Source organism: Osmia bicornis, chromosome 16, assembly GCF_907164935.1.
Source record: "Osmia bicornis bicornis chromosome 16, iOsmBic2.1, whole genome shotgun sequence".
Lineage (NCBI taxonomy): Eukaryota > Metazoa > Arthropoda > Insecta > Hymenoptera > Megachilidae > Osmia > Osmia bicornis.
Window position 1 is genome coordinate 5,826,226 of NC_060231.1, and position 18,479 is coordinate 5,844,704.

The following is an 18,479-nucleotide window of genomic DNA, read 5'->3' on the forward strand; positions in this document are numbered from 1 at the left end:
GAAAGTAAAGGAGCTTCCAGGATAGAACACTTTTATTTACAGTATTTACATAAATATCGCACTTTCTTTTCTTCCTTTCTCGTTTCTTCACGTTTTGTGAATTCTTTTTTTAATTTTTCTACTCTTCATAAGTAATTAAAAAGAAAGAAGGAAATCAAAATCGAAAAAGTGAGGTTATGGAAATCAAAATGACGGTAAAGAGACTAACCATAAAAATTCAGAACTTGTATTGTTGTTTATTTTTATTTTACACAAGAAAAATGGAAAACGAAGATATTCATTTGCGAAAGTTTAAAGTTTTTTTTTTTTAAATTCTTTTATGAAATTATACAAGTGAGCAACTAAGAGGTAGAAATTAATTCTTTGAGCAAATTTTGAGCATACTTCTCTATTTTTTACTTTTTAATTTCATTTAATGCTTCAATTGTTCGATAAACAATCCCAAATTTGATAAACTCTTAACTATTTTGGTTTCAAAAGAAACTATGCTAGTGAAAAATGCTGATTTTCAATTTTTTAAATATTATAGTTGATTCTTACCTTCCAGGCATAGTCTTTTTTGAAACAACCTGTATGTAAATAACAAAAATCCTGCAAATAATTTGATCGCTTTAAGAATTTTTGGTATTTTTCGTTAATTTGGTCATGCTGAATTCAAGAATTGTAACTGCAATTGTTTAAAAATTCAAAATTTGTAATAAAATGTTATTTCCTCCAATTTTTCTATTATTCGAATTGAATAGTATTCGTATTTAAATTTGATTTTCTATAATTCAGCAATTCCAAATTTATTTTCATCAGTTGGCAATTAATAAAGTGTCTGGAATCATAATTCAATAAACAATTCCAATTCGTATATGGCAATTCCAAGTTTCGTCTTTGATATTCAAATAAACATACCTATTAAAACAAAAAAGATAAAAATCACCGTTTTCGTTCTGTAGCAACAGCATCACAAAACGACATTATAAACAATTCCACATTTTATTCTCCAGCAATTCCATAGTTTCTCTACGACGCCGTCCCAATAAAATAAGGGAATTATTTAAACAATTGGCAATAGTCAATCTTTTGAAATTCAATCACAATGATGAGCATAACTTGCACAATTCCACGAGCAATTCCAACACAAATATCCGTACCCTTTCACAAACACTCGATCACGGTTTAAAAACAATAGCCCAGAAAACTGCATCCATCAAATATCACCATCAAAATTAACTACATTCGCAATTCCATTCTTGTACCCTAGCAATTCCACGTTTTTCATCAATTTTGAACAATTTTTCATCAGAAAAAATTTGTTTCACAATTTAATGGAGGCTACACAATTAATTGCAATAGCAATTCCATTCCCTTACCCTAGCAATTCCACGTTTTTCATCAATTTCGAATGATTTTTCGTTCAGAACATCCTTCCATAGTTGAAATCACAGTGTTTAGCGTTCAAAATCTTTCGATTTTCGTTCAGTAAAGCTCGTAATCGCGAAGAAACTGGTTCGTCTCGATCGATAAGTGTCGTCGAACGCGTCCCAACGCGTCTTCAGTTCACGGGTCATCGTCTCCTGTTGGCGCCGCGATAAGAAGGTTCCGCTGCTCTCGGGGACGAGGTCGAGGCTGCCACCTGGGCCATCAACACCAACGGTTGTCCAAACGGCCTGGTTGCGGACATCGATCCGCCGCTGCCTCGTCCTGATCAATGGAACAATTCCATATTCTATTTCTTTCGTATAATTGTTCTTTCGTTCCTCTTTCTCTCTTTCTCAATGCAAAAGCTTAAAATCTCACTTGGTTAGAGGGCTTTGCTGTGTTACTTTGTTAGTCGGCGCAATTCCGTATGGGAATTTCATCATCAAACGTTAGTGGCGCCCTCTGTTCGCGCTTTTCCCGCCATTTCTGCCACTACCTCCAATGGACGTCCCTTCTTTTTGGAATTGCAAGACCTTACACAGGTCTACGTGTTAGTTTTTTGTGCTGATGGTTCTGTTAACTTTTTCCTTATTACATTTACAAAAATGTAATAAAAAATTCTTGTTTTATTCAGGGGAAATTCATAAAGCAACTTGAACACTATATTAGTCTCACTGTTTAATCACTCAGGGTGCCTAGTCACAAGATGGCTGCTGCTCCAAGACATGAATGAAAAATCTTTTCTAATGACTGTTTCTTTTTTCATTTCTGATTGATAAGCAACTATAATTAAGAAGCTGTAGTATCTGGAGTTATGTTCACACAAAGGAATCACTTTAAACTATTGTTTCTTTGATTATGTCTTCGAGAACCATTTTTTTCTTTCAACTGGACTTAACACTGGTAAACAGACAGGGGGTGAAAAGCTTCGAGAAAATAAAACTTTCGCGTAAAAGCAGAGGGAAACTTTCCTCTCGTCGTCGAGGAAAGACCACGGTGACTGTAACTATAAATCGCGTACCTTTGAGGGCTTCGTGTTCTTTCGAAAGCCCTTCAACTCGAAATAGAGTGACACAGTTTTTCAAAGTTTCTTTCCACTTTGTTTTATTTTTTGCAATAAGAGATCATATTCGCTTGCAAGGGTAATAAAAGATAAAATAAAATTCGTTCTATATTTTTTAAAATTTCTAATTATTGAAAATGTGGAACGAAAGATTTCAAAATGATTTTTTTATTTTCAATTGCGTTCTAAAGTGGTCGATTGAAAAACCCAGTCTCGTATACTCGATTCGGATGATGATGGAATACGATGATCGCAAAAAAGCGTACAAAATGGCCGGACGATCGTTAGATTCCGTTCAACTGATCCTGCGAGCTTCGTGGTTGAATAAAACGCGAAGATGGCACGTGTTTAGAGGGAGAATGAAGATGAAATAGGAGATTGGAAAGACGATATAAAGAAAGAAAGAAAAGAAGGTAGAATTACGAGTCATGTCCCTGGAGAAGAGCATTCTTCTCTTGATTAAAAGAATAAAACAGAAAATAGGGTTACGTGCCACCTTGAAGCAGATTAAAGTGTTAAAAACTGTAAATTGCAAACGACTGGACTCTCTTTATAATGGCATCGTTTGAAATATACATTTGAGTCGTAAAGAGCCACAGCCAACTTAGGCCCAAGTGGAAGCCATTTTGTAGAGGGCGCTGATCACTGATGTTTAAAATACCTAACCTATACTTTCACTAATATTTTTATAAATGGTCCCTGTAATTTTTTACCAATTGGTCTGAAATTTCCAGTAAAGGACTTAACCTGTACATGCAATGTTACCTAACCTATATCTGCAATATCAGTAATTTCTTTTATACGCAATAGGGTAATATAAAGGGTACCTAACCTATATCTGAAATATTACCTAACCTATACCTACAATGTCAGCTATTTCTTTCATACCCAATAGGATAACCTGAAGGAAACCTAACCTATACCCCAGTACTATGGCTATAAGTGGTCCCTACACTGTTACCATTTTAGGAAACCCATTTTCACCCATTCATAATTAAGTTCCTTAGTATTCAGCAGAGTAGTTAACATATACCCTCAGCCCCCCAGTGGGAAATAGTCTTTAAGAACCCATTTTACTCATTATTGGTCAGCAATTTCTGTTGCAACTTTAAAGAGTACTCCAGTCGCTCTTACTGAAATATATACTGTAGAACTGCATTGTTTCCAAGCACATAGGAATGGGTATTCTGCTTCAAGGTTAAGAGGAATCGGTGCTGTGCCTTACCAGAGGTGGACGAGGAACAGGGGTGGGAGGAGGCCCTCGTTGACGAAGGTGCTGGAGGATGATCTGCTGTGGGAGGCGTAGGTGGTGAGTTTGTCGAGTTTCCACGGATCTCGCCTGCCTGCTTCAGCACCTGGTATATGGCGTCCACGTCTGTCCACACGGGTTAGAGAGACAGCAATGCAAAAGTGTGTCTTCCCTGTCATTTCTTTCTTTTTTTATGTATATTTTTTCCAGAGGATTTCATTGAACCTCGAGATAAGACTCGAAGCACTGATTCCTTGAAGAACCAAGGGTCAATGATGGATGATCATTTTCAGGAATTCTTAGGGAATTGTTAGGGTTAAAATTATTTTAAGAGAAAGAAACGAAGAAATTATATCTAAGCCTCTTTTGTTAATTAATTAAATTATAATTAAAATATTATATTACAATAATTAATATTTTCTGGGGACTTATAAAAAAATTGAACGGATATTTTATGATATTTTATTTAAATCAATATTTAATGAAAATTAAGCAAATGTTATGATAATAATAATGAATTTAAAGACCCTTGTTGTTCACAGAACCAGTGCTTCCAGTCAAGAATCAATCTTCATCGTTTAATACCGACGATTTTATTAATGTCATTTGTTCAAAGTCACTGAATCACAGATAATAAAAAGAATCTCTTCAAGTTTGATTTAAGGGTGCCCAATAATTTCGAACAACGAAATTGTCATTGATCGTTCAATGGCCGAGTTCGATGTGACGTCAATCGAAGTAAATCAGGTTGAAAGGATTAAAAGCATGTGACGAGCCACCGTTAACAATAATTTAATTGCACCTGATGGAAACCGCGAATAATTTTCGACGTATGCAATCCCTTTGAACAGGACAGAAATAGATCAATGATTCTCTAAACCCATTGCAATCTCATCAGAAGGCACCCAACAATGTCGAATTAGAAAAAAAATAAAATTTCTTTTAAATTATGGAAGAAAAATGTAAATTTTAAAATAATAAATTTGAAAAAAAGCTGCGCTTCTGTGACTCTGAACAGAAACCATAACGACATAGAATCACACAGAACACTGAGTACACCATAGATAATAGATAAGAATTAAAAAAAAAAATTTTTTTTTTGTTCAGGCGATCGAGAGACGCGAGAAGAGAAAGTTGAAGCGAATGATCCGATTAATCCCCGATCTGTGCATAGATGATCGTGATTGGGAGAGCCGATCGATATCATGAAAAGATGAGGAGCAGAAAGAAGTTCGTGCAAAAGCTGATCCTCCGGGTGATACTTCGTTCCTTTGGCTAGAAAGATCATCGATCGATGTTCGTTTCGACAAAACTGATTTTCCTTCTATTATCGGTAGAAAGATCTAATTTTTCAACTTATTCTCCCTTAATGTTCTTAAATCAATTTATAAGAAATAACAAATGAAAAAAAAAATCGTAACGACCCATCACTCTTACGCAATCGGTTCCACTCTATTTACCCTAACCTCAAATCGATCATCTCCCATCAACCCCACCGATCCTTAACTTTCTTTTTTATCCAGCCGAAGAAAAATAATTCTTTATCCTCCTCTGAAATTCATCGATCAATCAAAATCAACCTAGTGTTTTTTATAACAACATCCACCGTCAAAATTAACAACGAACGGATCAGTTTCATTGGCGGGAACATCGATCGTTCTTCGTAACGACAAAGAGGGGGCGGGGGGGAAGAGAGAGAATAAAGAAGGGTGTTTCGCGTAAAATAGAAGCAAGAAAAAACCAGAGAAACTATCGTCGAGACAGTTCCCAAATTGGTTCGTACTTACTGTGCTCGGCGGCTGGTGTCTCGTCCACTTGGGCCTGGGTCTTTTGTCGCCGGAGAAGTGGTATTCCGCCACTTTTCTTGGGCGCCAGACTCGGGCACATAGCCGGCTGAACGAGATTGATGCAGTCGGTGTGAGCATTCGCTTTGCACCGACGACATCTGACACCCTGGCGGCTGTGACCCCTCAGTACTTGACCACAAGCGTCGCAGGGTGTGATCTTCCGGTAGGTGTTCTCATACCACTGATGTCCACCCTCGGATTCCAGACTTTTTCTGAACAATAAAATGTGAATCTTTGCTTTCAAGAATTTATAGGACACGTGGTTCTTTTGCCAGGTTCCCTAACTTCCATTTAGACTCCAGACATCCATAATTAAATTACCATTATTGCAGCAATTCTTCAGTTTTCAATTCTCTCCCTCCTTTTTAATAGGAGGCCCTTAATTTAGTTAGTGGGTGGGTCTCTAGTCATCTACCTCCAGGTTCTTACCAAGGTGATACCAAGGGTATTGATAAGTAGAAGTTACTAATTCCAGGAAAGTCTTCTTATAATGAGCATCCTTGATTTAGTTTATGGGTACTAAAAGTCTCTATCTCCAAAGTTTGTTGGTATAGTCATCCTGGAGGATGTTCTTTATATAGTCTTTAATTTAGATTATGGATATCAGGAATATCTACCCTCAGATATTTTATTTTTTCTGTTCTCTGAAGAGATGCAGTTTCTTGCTGTAATATCAGAAGTAATTGATATTTAAAGAGCTCGTTGTTAAAATAATTTTTAAGGAAGCTTCTTCCTAAGGAATTTTACAAGCAAAAGCTTTTTCACTGACAACAAAAGAAAACTGAAGAAGATAAATGTTAATGGGTGAAAAATCTTACCTGGACATGGCGACCACCGTGGAAACAGCATGGTACATCGCCTGTTTCCCTCTGTGTTAGTGAAGCATTCACAAAACAACATTTCTTGTTATTTAAATAAAACAAATACACTCTATACAAGCTGTGAACAACAAAAAAGAATGTTATGATGAACATGTGTATCGATATTTTTTTAAAAGTATACCAAATTACTAACTTGTCAGTCGATGGTGGAGTAGTAGGAGAACTGGTCTTCAAGCTCTTGAACGCTTTCAACCATTTGTGCTTGGTACTTCCGGTCGAGCCATTCGACATCTTCCGGCTGCTCACCCCATCCGGTTGACCGGCTTCTCCACCCCCGAACAGTTCCTTCTGGAAATCGAAACGTACGTCACGTGAAATGTCTGCTCCAACTGAGTGGAAAATTGCTGTCTTCAAGTGAATTCAGTTTCTTAAGAACCCTAAAATTGGCGTTATTAAATGTAGAATTGCCTGATTGCCTTATTTTATCATGATAATTTAACTCAGCATTAAAATACCAATTATACCAGTTGAAAAAAATGAATTACTTGAAAAATTCATTGGCAAGTTTGGGGAATATAAATTAATAATAACAAATTAGGGGGGTGTGGATATCCAATTCTCAGGTCCCGAAATTACGGGTACCAGAACAAAATTCCCCACCCGAATATCCTGGTTTGAAAATCTTTTATTTAAATATCTCTTTCCAGGACTAAAAATGGGAATTACGTCAATGGTGTTTTGCAAGGTTCTTTTCAAGGTCCCCTTTTTTCTAAAGAGAATGCGTGTCCAGCTTCAATATAGAATAATGGAAATGGAAATCGTAGAGTTTCCACACGAGTTGTTTGACGACTCGTGTGCGACCATCTAGTAAATAGATATCGAATGAAAGAGGAAGCCAGATTCGTTTTAATGCGACGAAGCAGCTGCCATTAATTGGATTCGAGTGCGAACAACTAACAGCTCGTTCTGACCCACACGCACGCATACGTTAAATTATTTTTATTCAAATTTCAGAATTAATAACAAAAATACTGCAATCTCAACATCTTCCAAATATTCAAAATAATTAAAAATTAAAAATTATTCAAATCAATGTTTCAATAATGTAATAAATTTTATAAAATTTCAATTATTAATTAAATTATTGGATATAATAATTAATAATTATTTTATTTTTCGTGGATCTGATTTAATGTGAACAGTATCGTAAGCTGCGATTGCTATCGATTTGCAAGGCAGCATTGTGTCTATTACTGTATCGAGGATTTCATTCATAAAGAGGCTCAAGGTGCATCGACCACACGCCTAAACTATTTACAGTATCATTACTGTACAATACTTAAATTTTTATGCCAATGTTTAAAGCATTCGAGACTGTCAAGAACTCGAGGTTTTCAAAAAATTTTCCAACTTCTCAGAATTGTAAAATAAACAAAGCATTTTAAATATTCTTTACTATTACAGAGTCAAAAGACTGAAAAAATAATATTTCATTACAGCAAGAAAAGGGATGTATTGTATTCAGGAAGTCCGTGGTGGAAATTTTCTTTGCAAGCAGAATAGCTCCCCCATCCCTCACACAGACTCCCAGCCCCACAAAGCCGGCACAGGCAAGGGCAAAAAATAATCCCCTCGAAGAGTGGATTCTCCCAGGCAGGAAAAAGCCCTTTCTTCCTCTACCTGCTCCGCTAATTTGCACAGCCCTATTTCACAGCCGACACGTGCCAGACAACACGCTTGCCACGTGTCAACAGGCCACAAACAACCCATTCAAACCACCATGCTAAAAATCCAGTCACGTGTCTGATACCCCATATACGAGATCCCAGAATAGATTCACGAAAACATCGTTACCTGACCCAACTTCCTCATAAACTTCCATTTTTCATTCAACAAGATTCACCGTAAGAGTCCCTGTTGCAAAAAGGTACGTCCTGAACACCATGGAGAATAAAATAAGGATTTCCTAAGGATTCCCCACAGCAAATTATCCACAGTCCCATAGATATTCTTGGTCTGACTTAAAGTCAGCACAAAAACCATCACTCGTTGTTCCAATTATCAATCTGAATTCCATCACATCCACTGGACCCATGTAACCACCAACAATAAACCATCCACAGCACTTTGAATTCGATGTCCTGGCCAGAAAGCGATCCAAAGACGAAAGCCGCATAGCAACGGGATAGATTGAACGCAGCAGCCAGGTTGGTTTATCCTCAGAGGTGCTGTGGGTCCACGATGACCCGGATTCATGGTGAGAAAGTGAAAGGGTAGCCAGGTGTTCGATGGGTATACTAACGACTCGTGTGCGCAACGTTGTCCAGCCCATTTTCCCGAGGACTTTCGTGGCTCCTCCTGCTACCCTGACCTAGGAGAGCGGACTCGAGACCAGGAATGGATTTTCAGACGGTCGTGTTAAACGTTGACCCAGTTGGGAGGGCGCATGTCGCGCGATTGCGCGCCGTATTTATTCGTCGGCACGGTACACCCTCGTTTTCTGCCCGATGTTTATATTCCACCGCTCTTGTTTTCAATTACTTTCAGATTTCTTTTTTCCCGCCATGGCAACATAAAAATTCTGTGCGCTTGTTTATTTTGAAAAAGATAATAAATTATTTATATTTCGTACGGGGTTGTTTAGGAAATCCTTTATAATTTGAAAATTTTTCATTCATTTTCTTTTTGCAGATACTCCAAGGATGTATAATAATTATATCTAGATTCTTTTTTTCTTAATATTTCTCAGTTTTTAGGAGCACTATAGCGAAGAAGATTGCTTGCTCGGATTGCAGGGGCCAATTATCGATAGCTGGACAGCCTATTCCATAGATACTCATATCAGCCGGCTGCTGACAGGTCCATTAGGACGTCTTGTTGAAAATTTTAGCAGCAGTTGCCTCTAATATCGATCCGACCGGTTAAACGTGCTCTCCTCAATCTCCAATCTGCATGGCTGAATACACGTTTCTAAGGATCTATAGGAGCACATGTGTTCCTTTAGAGTCGAACAAGTTCCTATTTCCGTGCTATCAAACAGAGTATGTTCGAAAATTTCAATGTACAGCTCCTATATTCAGCGTTCGATCACGTGGTATCGCGTGCTAGATCGTCAGTGCTAAGTGCCAACGCTTACGACATACTGGGTCCTTGATTAGCAACAGTATTTGCTATATGGTATACGTTATCATGGCAGATGGTACAGAGGGCGGCCTATACCCTAACCCCTACACCTTAGGCTATATGTACTGTGCTCTACATTTTAGGTTCAATAGAGGGTTCTATATGTCCTACACTCTATAGGCTACATGCTATACCCTGTGCCCCACACCTTACGCTCTGCACCTTTGGTCCAATACGAGACACCAGGTGTCCTACATCCTATATGCCGCATGGTACACCCTGCATCCTATACCCTAATCCCCACACCTTAGGCCTAATACAAGATACCCCATGGCCCAGGCCCTGCAGGCTCCACAATATACCCTGTGCCCCACACCTTATGTCCTACATATGTCGCTTTATACCTAGGTCCAATAGGGGGCACTCTATACCTTGGCCCCCCACACTATGCTCATCCCAAGCCCAATGCACGATTCTCCACACCCTACACCGTACATGCTACTTGGTATACCCTGCTCTCTATGTTCTACCCTCCACACTTTAGGCCTAACACACGATCTCCCACGCCCTACCTTCTGAACATGGTACAATACATCCTACGCCCTACGCCTTACGCCCCACACGTTAATTTCCTATCGCAAACTGTTACCAATACAAACATTCGAAGCGTCTCTGTTCGGAATATCAACTCGAATTCGCAGAATTTGAAATTCTTGGCAAGTGGAGCGAAAGGATCAGGACATGTCGTGTTCAGGAATTTCACAAACGCTCGAGTGGAACGCTCGAATCGGGCCAATCGTCCTCGACGAGAACACTGCATTCGATGCGTGGGGTACATCCACATACTTGAAAGTCATATGCAAATCAATATTATTGAAGAGATCCACGACTTCACATAGCCTGTCTCTTCAACTGATGCTCGTACGAATGAAAAAACTGATCCTGTCCTCTGGTTTTCATCTTTTTAATTCGTTGTTTACGTACCTCCTCCTCTATGCCATCAAGAAATATACGAAGGCATTGCTTTTAATTTCTTTTTATCAATCTTTTTCTACAACTCGAATCACAGTTCATTCAGGATCGTCAATTGGATTAGGTTTGGATGTAAGTTAGGTTAGGATACAAGCTGAATTAGGACTAAATTACAGGGTAGAAAGAATTTAGCGAGATCTAATTCGAAGTTAATTAAAGTTCAAGATATATCTGACTTATATCTAGATAAAATCAATGATAGTAAGGTCTAGGTTAGGTTAGGTATATAACTTTTGTTGCAATTACATCGAAGTAGATCCAAGTTCTATCTAGGTTAACTTTCCTTAGTTTCATACGATGCTTAAGTTTAATGTCAAGGATCAAACTTAGATTAATTCCTTTATTTTAACAAACGGGAATAAGCTTTTTCATTGAAATTAATCTATGAGATTTTGTAATAGAAAATGCAGTTACTATCAAAGTTACTATGGATAAAAAGAAGTGGCTCGGTTCTTTCTGCAACATTTTTGCTACAAAAGGTATAAAAGTTTGAAGCCACTATTCAAACCCTCTTGCATTCACACTTTTTCCATTCGAAAACTTTTGATCACGTTTCTATCCCATTTCGAATATCGACAGACGGGTGTCAAACCATTGGAACCTGGCAAAGCGAGCATTTCTCCAAGCGAACACGCTTTTTTATGTATTTTTCAGCAAGCATTCAGTGAATTCTATGTTATTTTCACGACGCGAACAGGGATCGTGTATTTACATGTTTTAAACGCGTACATGTTTTCGAACTTTCGACCTTTACCTCCTCGATTCAACCCCTTTATGTCAGGGAACGAGTGGCGAAGATTGAAAGAGCTTTGGTAGGTTCATTTTCATGCAACTGGTTTTAAAATTGCTGAAGAATTTAATATTCTGTCTTGATTTATTTAAAAAACTAAACAGCTTGAAACGTTTTGGAGTTTAACTGACTTTCAAGACTTTCAAGAATTCAGGGAATTCAAAGATTTCATGACTTTCAGGAATAAAAGGCTTTCAAGAGTTTCAAGAATTCAAGAATTTCAAGAACTCAAGGATTTCAAAGAATTCAAAGATTTCAAGTCATGCGAGAAATTTAAGGAATTCAAAAACACAATTCCATCCCCAAATAACATTAAAACCTCTTAAGACCCTAATCACCACTCCTGGAATACTTCTACCTCAGAAACAATTTCGAAAGACTCATTAAAAAGTCCAGCACCATCAACGTACACGTTCAGGATCTTCTACGAAAAAGAAACAATAACAACACCAATTACAAACCGATTCAGTCGCGTCGAGGACACGAATTAATCGCAGCTACGAGCAACCAGGTCGTCTTGGATTTACTCACAGCAAGGTATCAATTACCCCGCTAGCACACCAATTCCCAAGCTCTTCCGCTCTCGTTTCACTTCCCTCCACTGTCGCTTCTTTCAACCTCGAAATTCAATCAACCGACGATTTTTTGGTGCGATCAGAAATCGAAGAATCGAGGAAAAAAACGCGATAGGAGCGCGAGTCTAAGAAAGCCACCGCACTGTGTACTTGTCTGCCAACCGAGGAAGGGAACAATGGCAGAGGCTCGTGCTAATTTTAATCGGCTCAGTTTCGACCTCTCGAGAACAACCAATGCTCATCGACTACTTCTTTTTCTCTCACTTCGGATTCGTACTTTACTTTCCTTTGGGGACACACAGAACCGCCCCTGTTCAACACACGATATCGAGTGTCACGGATTTCTTCGGTTCAGCCACTCAGCCAACTATTCAGCTCGCTGATGAGGATAATGCTTTCGCTGACTCAGTGATACACGTTAATTGTTCAATGATGGATGCTGTGGAATTCGATGGAGCAATTTAGGTTGGATTGGTTCACAATAATTTCATTAATTAGGTTTAGATTAGGACCTAAACACTTAAGCATGAACTGCAGAAAGAATTGCTCTTTCTATCTTTGTATCTTCAGAGCAAAAGTATGCGGGAGAATCAAGGATTTGTCTATCCTTGTCCAGAGCAAGTCTTGGGGGCCTCTTGCGGCGAAGCTGAGAAACAAGGATCGTCTGGAGCTTCTCAATTTCGCCGCACGAGGCGCCTACGGTTAATTCTGACTTGGGGCCTCATGCGGCGAAACTGAGAAGCTTCGAATGATCCTTGTTTCTCAGCTTCGCCGCACGAGGCCCCTATGATCGATTCTGACTTGGGGGCCTTATGCGGTGAAACTGAGAAACTCAAGCAGCCACGTTGACATACGACGGGCCCAGATTTTGTAATTCAAAGATTTTGAGGCGAAAAAGCAAGATATTCTCGCGATTCTTTTTCTTAAATATTCTTTGTACAATTATTCAACAACGTACAGAGCCTGATTGTGCGATTTGATTCCTAAAACTTTATAAAATTTTTGAAAGTGTATTTGCAATAGAATCGACATCGTTTCTCTTTTATTTCAATGCTGTCCTGAGAGGGAAGGCATTTGAGTCCAAAGGAAATTGTTGGTAGAGACAGACAGAGGTGTGAAATCTGTGGTTTCTCTCCTTTACAGTGTTCCTTCCTTCTGGAGATCCGTCACAGATCCAATTTCGAGTCGCGGAACGACTTCTCTCGCTCCATCATCCCCCATTTCCCACCTCTCTACATACACTGTTCTTAAAACCGAGACACGAAAACTTCTCCGTAGCCGGATGAAAAAAGTTTCCACGAGACATGTCACGGATTTTCTAAACAAGAACGATCCCGTTCCTCGGGAAAGTGGTAAGTTTTTTTTAGTCGAGAAACTTTCTGCGTGTCTTTTCCTCCCTAAGGACACCGACGTCCGTAGCGGTGGCATGCTGCAATTTATGAACACAGCTTCGACGATCGCTAATAGCCTCTCGTTTCTTGCAATCGATACGACAACGGCTTCATTTAATCAGTAACGAGGAGAAGCAAATGGAAGAGGAAAAATTACTACGAAGATAAAATTGCTTAAAAGGAAAGTTGAAAAAGGTGCAGCTATTCTAGTGGAATATTTATCGATCGCTTAAGTTTTTCTAAAGTAAGAAAAATAATTGACTGAAAAATGTTCTTAACAAAAGTCCTTAGACACGAGGCCTAACTATTTGATCCCCAAAACAGTACTTAACACGAACGCTGTAAGTCTACGACCTTAGGCATTAAGGCAACCAGGGTGGAAATTGAAAAATCGTCTCCGGCTGAATATATAAAAAGCAGGGATAGTTTTAAACAGGCGAAGATGTTCGTATAACAGTATCAATCAATGTACCTGTGCTTGTACAGCAGCTAGGTAGAGTTGCGCCTCCCCAAGCTCGAAACGCTTCATGGATATATCTTCTTGCAGCTCGGCCACTTTAGTGTAGAGATTGCTTTCGGCGCTTCTGCAATTAAAGAAGGGTAACCGTTGAACGTTTTCCAGTTTTCCTGGGGATTAAAACGCCAACACGGTCGAGTGTGTTGCCCGTCCGGAAGGAAGCCTGCTGAATACCGTGGCTCCTTTTGTAACGTGTTTACCTTTAAATAAATTGAACCAGCAACCGGGCAAGCAAAACGAGAGGCAATTAAAACTATTCTCTCTGTGCTATTAATTATTTTTACGCCCGATTCTACCTTTCATTCGGCGCTGTATATATCGATCCGTTTCCCACGTTTCTCAAAGCAACCTTCACTTTTCGTCTGAAAAATTACTTTCTATAAATAGAAAGGTACGACAATTTTCCGGTCTAATATACCAGGATCATATCTCGATCGACGAGTGGTGCTTAACGTCTCATTACTCTGGATCGAAACAAAGTCACGTGTGGTCGGGTCGTTTACGGCTTAATTGGCCACGTACTTGCGCTGCATACGGACTAAGGCGTCCAGGGCGTCCTGGAGACGAGATATTTCCTGGGACAAAGTATCGTGCTCCCGTCGTAGATCTTCCATCAGAGGTAGGGTGCTGGTTCCTGTCGGGGCCAATTCGTCCCTCAACGGAGGTACTTGATTGATCCTTTCCATGGGCACTTGTTCGGGGGGGCCGGGCGCCACGAACAGCCGTCTGGAAGGCTTCTTTGATGGAGTCGCTGTCGCCGCTAAGCTCCTTGCCAGAACCTGGACACGAAACTCCAATTACAATGGGGTCCGATGAAAGGGTTCAGGAACGAATTTGGACATTGTTTAAAGAACGACGGGAGAAAGTTTCAGACGTTAAGTTTAATCAAGAAGGGAGCCGCGCCATTTATTCCACTTCATCTGCAGCCATAATTGCATCGCGACTGGCTGCAAAGTTGGAGGGTGCTAAAGTTCAGTTACCTGGATAAGTTAATTAAACTACACAATTGGTGATAGTCGAGAGCAAAGTAATAATCATCCTTTTATCAGAAGCAAAGTGCGTCTGGCTCTAAATGAATGCTGTGAATGGAAGGCTTCCTCGGTTCACTGATCAACAGGCTCGCCCTAATACGCCTGTGTGCCGGATGATAAAATCCACTTCTCATAATTGGTCGGAATGAAACACACGGCGCGAATGCAGAAGCTTATCACACACGGGCACGTACTTGTAGGTCGTTCAACGGCGCGATGACTTGAGCCTCCTTTGCGACAGCCTGATAACGCTTCGCCTGCTCCCCGGCCCGCTCCGCTGCAGCTTCCGATATGCCGGCGACGCATTTGCAAGCCAATCCGCATAGCTCCTCGTAGACTTCCGCTATTTCACCGAGTAGACCGGGCAGGCAGTGAGCTTGGTACCGTTCCGTGATAGCATTCGTGGCTCTCAACTGAAGAATATAAGCGTTGTGCGCCTCGAAGTAAGCGCGCTTCAATTCTTGTTCACCTCCGACGTCGTTCGTAAGAAAAGTAGCGTAAGCACGCTTGTAATCCGCCCGTGCGCGCTGCAGTTTCTCCTCTGCTTTCGTCACTACTTGGTCGTAAGCCTCCCGGTGAGCGAACACCTGGAAAGAGAGGGACCCGTTATGAACTTCTGTATCATCGAAGTAGATGGAGGATGGGTCAATATTGGAAGCAGGTAGTCTAGTAGGCCTGGCACAGCTGCCTCTCCCATGTGTGCCGCGATTGTAGCACCCTGCAGCACCTAGGTATGCCTAAGTCATGGGGGGATTATGCTGTGCCATATCTGTGATGTATTTCTTTCTGCTATCCTTTCACCACGTACGTGAGACGGTTTCTGAGTACCTTTCTCGACTGAAGCTTGCGATGGAAGCTGGCTTCCAGCGTGGGCCTGGACAGTTGTTGCTGGAGGACCGCAGCTAGATCCAAGTGTGCCACCGCATCCGCTTCGACCTGCCGAAGCAGATTCTCCCAAACTCGACGCATCCCCCCGGAATCGACCCTCATGTCACCGGATCTCCCGCGGAACTCGTCGACCAGACGTCGTACCATCGCGGAATGGTTCTCCATCGCCGCGCCCAACTCCTGTGCGAACTCCGACACTGTAAACAGAGATGGGATTGTGGTCATTGGTGGTTAAAGCAGCCCGAAAGTGCTTTGCCACTGATGGTGTTTGACTTAGACCTAACCTAACCTAATTCCTCATATTTTCACTGACAACAGTAGACTGAAACTCGAGAACCCTTAATTCTAGTCACCAAGTAACAAATCGCATCGTAATTTTACATGACAGACGAAGGTACTACCACTCGTGTGTAGTATCAATTTCTTTTAATTATAGCCTACCAATTAGTCCGATCGTTAATTAACCAACTGGTGGATTCGTCTCCTCGAAATCGATCTTATACGAATGACCACAGATGTATCTGGCGAACAATGAACATTGGAACTGTATTAAAGCCAGCGTCCCTAATTGTTTATTGATACAAGAGCGGCCCCATCTGTTCCCCGCGTGTCGAAATATTTGAAGAGAACTCGATGTCTCGTGTATCCCACACCACAGACTTTCCATTCTATACAGTTGCCACATGTGTTTGACAGTCCTCTTGTACGTGCAGACGCTTTAAAGCTCTGCTATGGAATCATTTCAGCTCCGGTAGAGCCGTTGAAACGTTTTAAACAATCAGTTCCATTTAATTAATTGAACGACGAAGCGTCGGCTCGATTGGAATGTTAGGCTGCATTATCGCTGCGTTTGTGTTTTCCCTTCAGCCATTTCGCCGAGCTTTATTTATCGTCGTTCAAATCAATTTAACAAATGTTACGTCAATGCCTTCTCCCCTCCCCCTTTCTTATAAATTTCATTCTAACCTCTTCGCCGAAATTGAATTTCCCGCCTAATTGACTTGTTCCATTCTTTCCTCCATTTCGTTAACCAAGCGTGTCGTTTGATTCAATTTTAATCATGCGATAATTATTTTGCTCAAAGAACACTCGTTCTATATCTCTGAAGGAGCTTTCACAACGAAAATGTGAAAAGTCAAAGGTCGCGATTGTAAATGCCAAAAAAGTAGGGAAACCAAGGCCGTTCTGAAAAAATTCAATTATTACCATTGACGTGGTTGTCCTCGAACTACCTGAAGACTCGTTAACGAGCCCAGAATTGACATTCAATTACGCGGACGTGTCTAAAAATAGGGGAACGGCTCGATTAATTCCGTGACGAGGCAAGCAATCGCGATAGTCAACACCAGGATGTAAATGAATTAAAATCACGCCATTATGGTTGAATATTTTCCTTTCGCGCCCTCAAAATTTTCAAACCTAACCTATACCTAACCTCAAATCCAATCGTTCATTGATGGGAATCGAGGCAATTATGACCCAGTGTTATAGTTTAAAACTAAATTTATAACTTCGGGATAGCAACAATTTGGAATATTAATATTTTTCGTTGTTATTGGAGCGTTACTGTTATACAACGTCATGAGGTATTTTCTTCAAGGTTAGGTTAATTGCAATTTTCATTCCGCTTAATCTTGACTCGAATCCACGAAAATTAACGCTTCACCGCCAACACAGCATAGAATGACTTCATTTATTTTGCAACATCATCAGCTGTCCCAAATTGTCATTTTCAAACGAAACGTGACGATCGTCATCGAGGTATAACAACTCAGGGACACGGTTTAAAACACTGATTTAATTTTAAGGAAGATTATTATGACAAATGACGGTAATTTTGTTTAAAGATGATGACTGCATCATATTTTACTAAGATTACAGCCATTTTTCAAAGTGATGGCGATTATAGCAAAGAACATGGCGGCACAGTAAATGGATTGTATTCGGAAACTGAAAGAACTCGTCGAACTTTCAATCCCCCCCAACAGCGGTTTGCTCCAGAAAACTTTTCAGCCCGTTAAAGAAGCATTGGACTCCCCAACATTTCTTTCAATTAAAACTAAAAATCGTCTTTAAACATTTCTTTGCTTTTCATTTTCAAACTATCTCTTGTTCTAATTATAACCTCTTCTTCGAGAACAATTGCTGGATACAGTGCCTGCTCGATAATTCCTTGTTTTCTGACCTCTAAAAGATGGGTATTTCGAAGGAATGGAAATTATGGGCGTGGATGGGCGTGAGCACGAGGTGCTCCCAACAGGGAATTAGCGAGCAGTATAGGTAGGAGTATAAGTAGGAATGCATTGACGGGACAATGGTGTCACAGCTTTCGATCTCGGCGTTCCCACGAACGTTCGCTATTTGACACTTTCGATTAGTCGTGAACGTGTCAATTCCATGTGGGCGAGCAATCGATACCTCACCATCCGAGGCAAATTAGCTTCTTGCTAAATTGTCATGGATGACTGACGACTGTAAAGCCATTAAGTCGATCGTCGGATAATTATCACTCTCCACCGACATGGTGGCAAATTTTCCATTCGACCCTTTCAACATTCTTCCTGTTCACTCTACAGCTTACTATTTTATTTAACGCTGATAATCAAACGCCGGCAAGGAAAATTGACCCGATACCTCATTAGCGCCCTGCCCACCGGAAGTCGAGTTTCGTTTCAATTAATTATTAATCGCGTTTAGAATTCGTTTCCTAACTGAATATCTCGCCCCTTCGATTAACCCTGT

At 40.3% G+C, this 18,479-nt stretch overlaps 1 protein-coding gene across 3 annotated transcripts in view; it reads right to left on the reverse strand.

The window, feature by feature from the left end:
• Positions 1-18,479, reverse strand: part of LOC114876691 — a 45,969-nt gene that overhangs the window by 2,226 nt on the left and 25,264 nt on the right. Inside the window, exons 3-10 of one of the 3 annotated variants that reach the window (XM_046289329.1) lie at positions 15,678-15,934; positions 15,044-15,436; positions 14,341-14,597; positions 13,774-13,885; positions 6,584-6,738; positions 6,388-6,438; positions 5,510-5,781; positions 3,699-3,848 (exon numbers count right to left, since the gene is read on the reverse strand). In XM_046289329.1, coding sequence (XP_046145285.1) covers positions 3,699-3,848; positions 5,510-5,781; positions 6,388-6,438; positions 6,584-6,738; positions 13,774-13,885; positions 14,341-14,597; positions 15,044-15,436; positions 15,678-15,934 — 1,647 coding nt within the window. The remainder of the gene's footprint in view (positions 1-3,698; positions 3,849-5,509; positions 5,782-6,387; positions 6,439-6,583; positions 6,739-13,773; positions 13,886-14,340; positions 14,598-15,043; positions 15,437-15,677; positions 15,935-18,479) is intronic. The other 2 variants (XM_029188453.2, XM_046289330.1) reach the window with 2 other exon arrangements.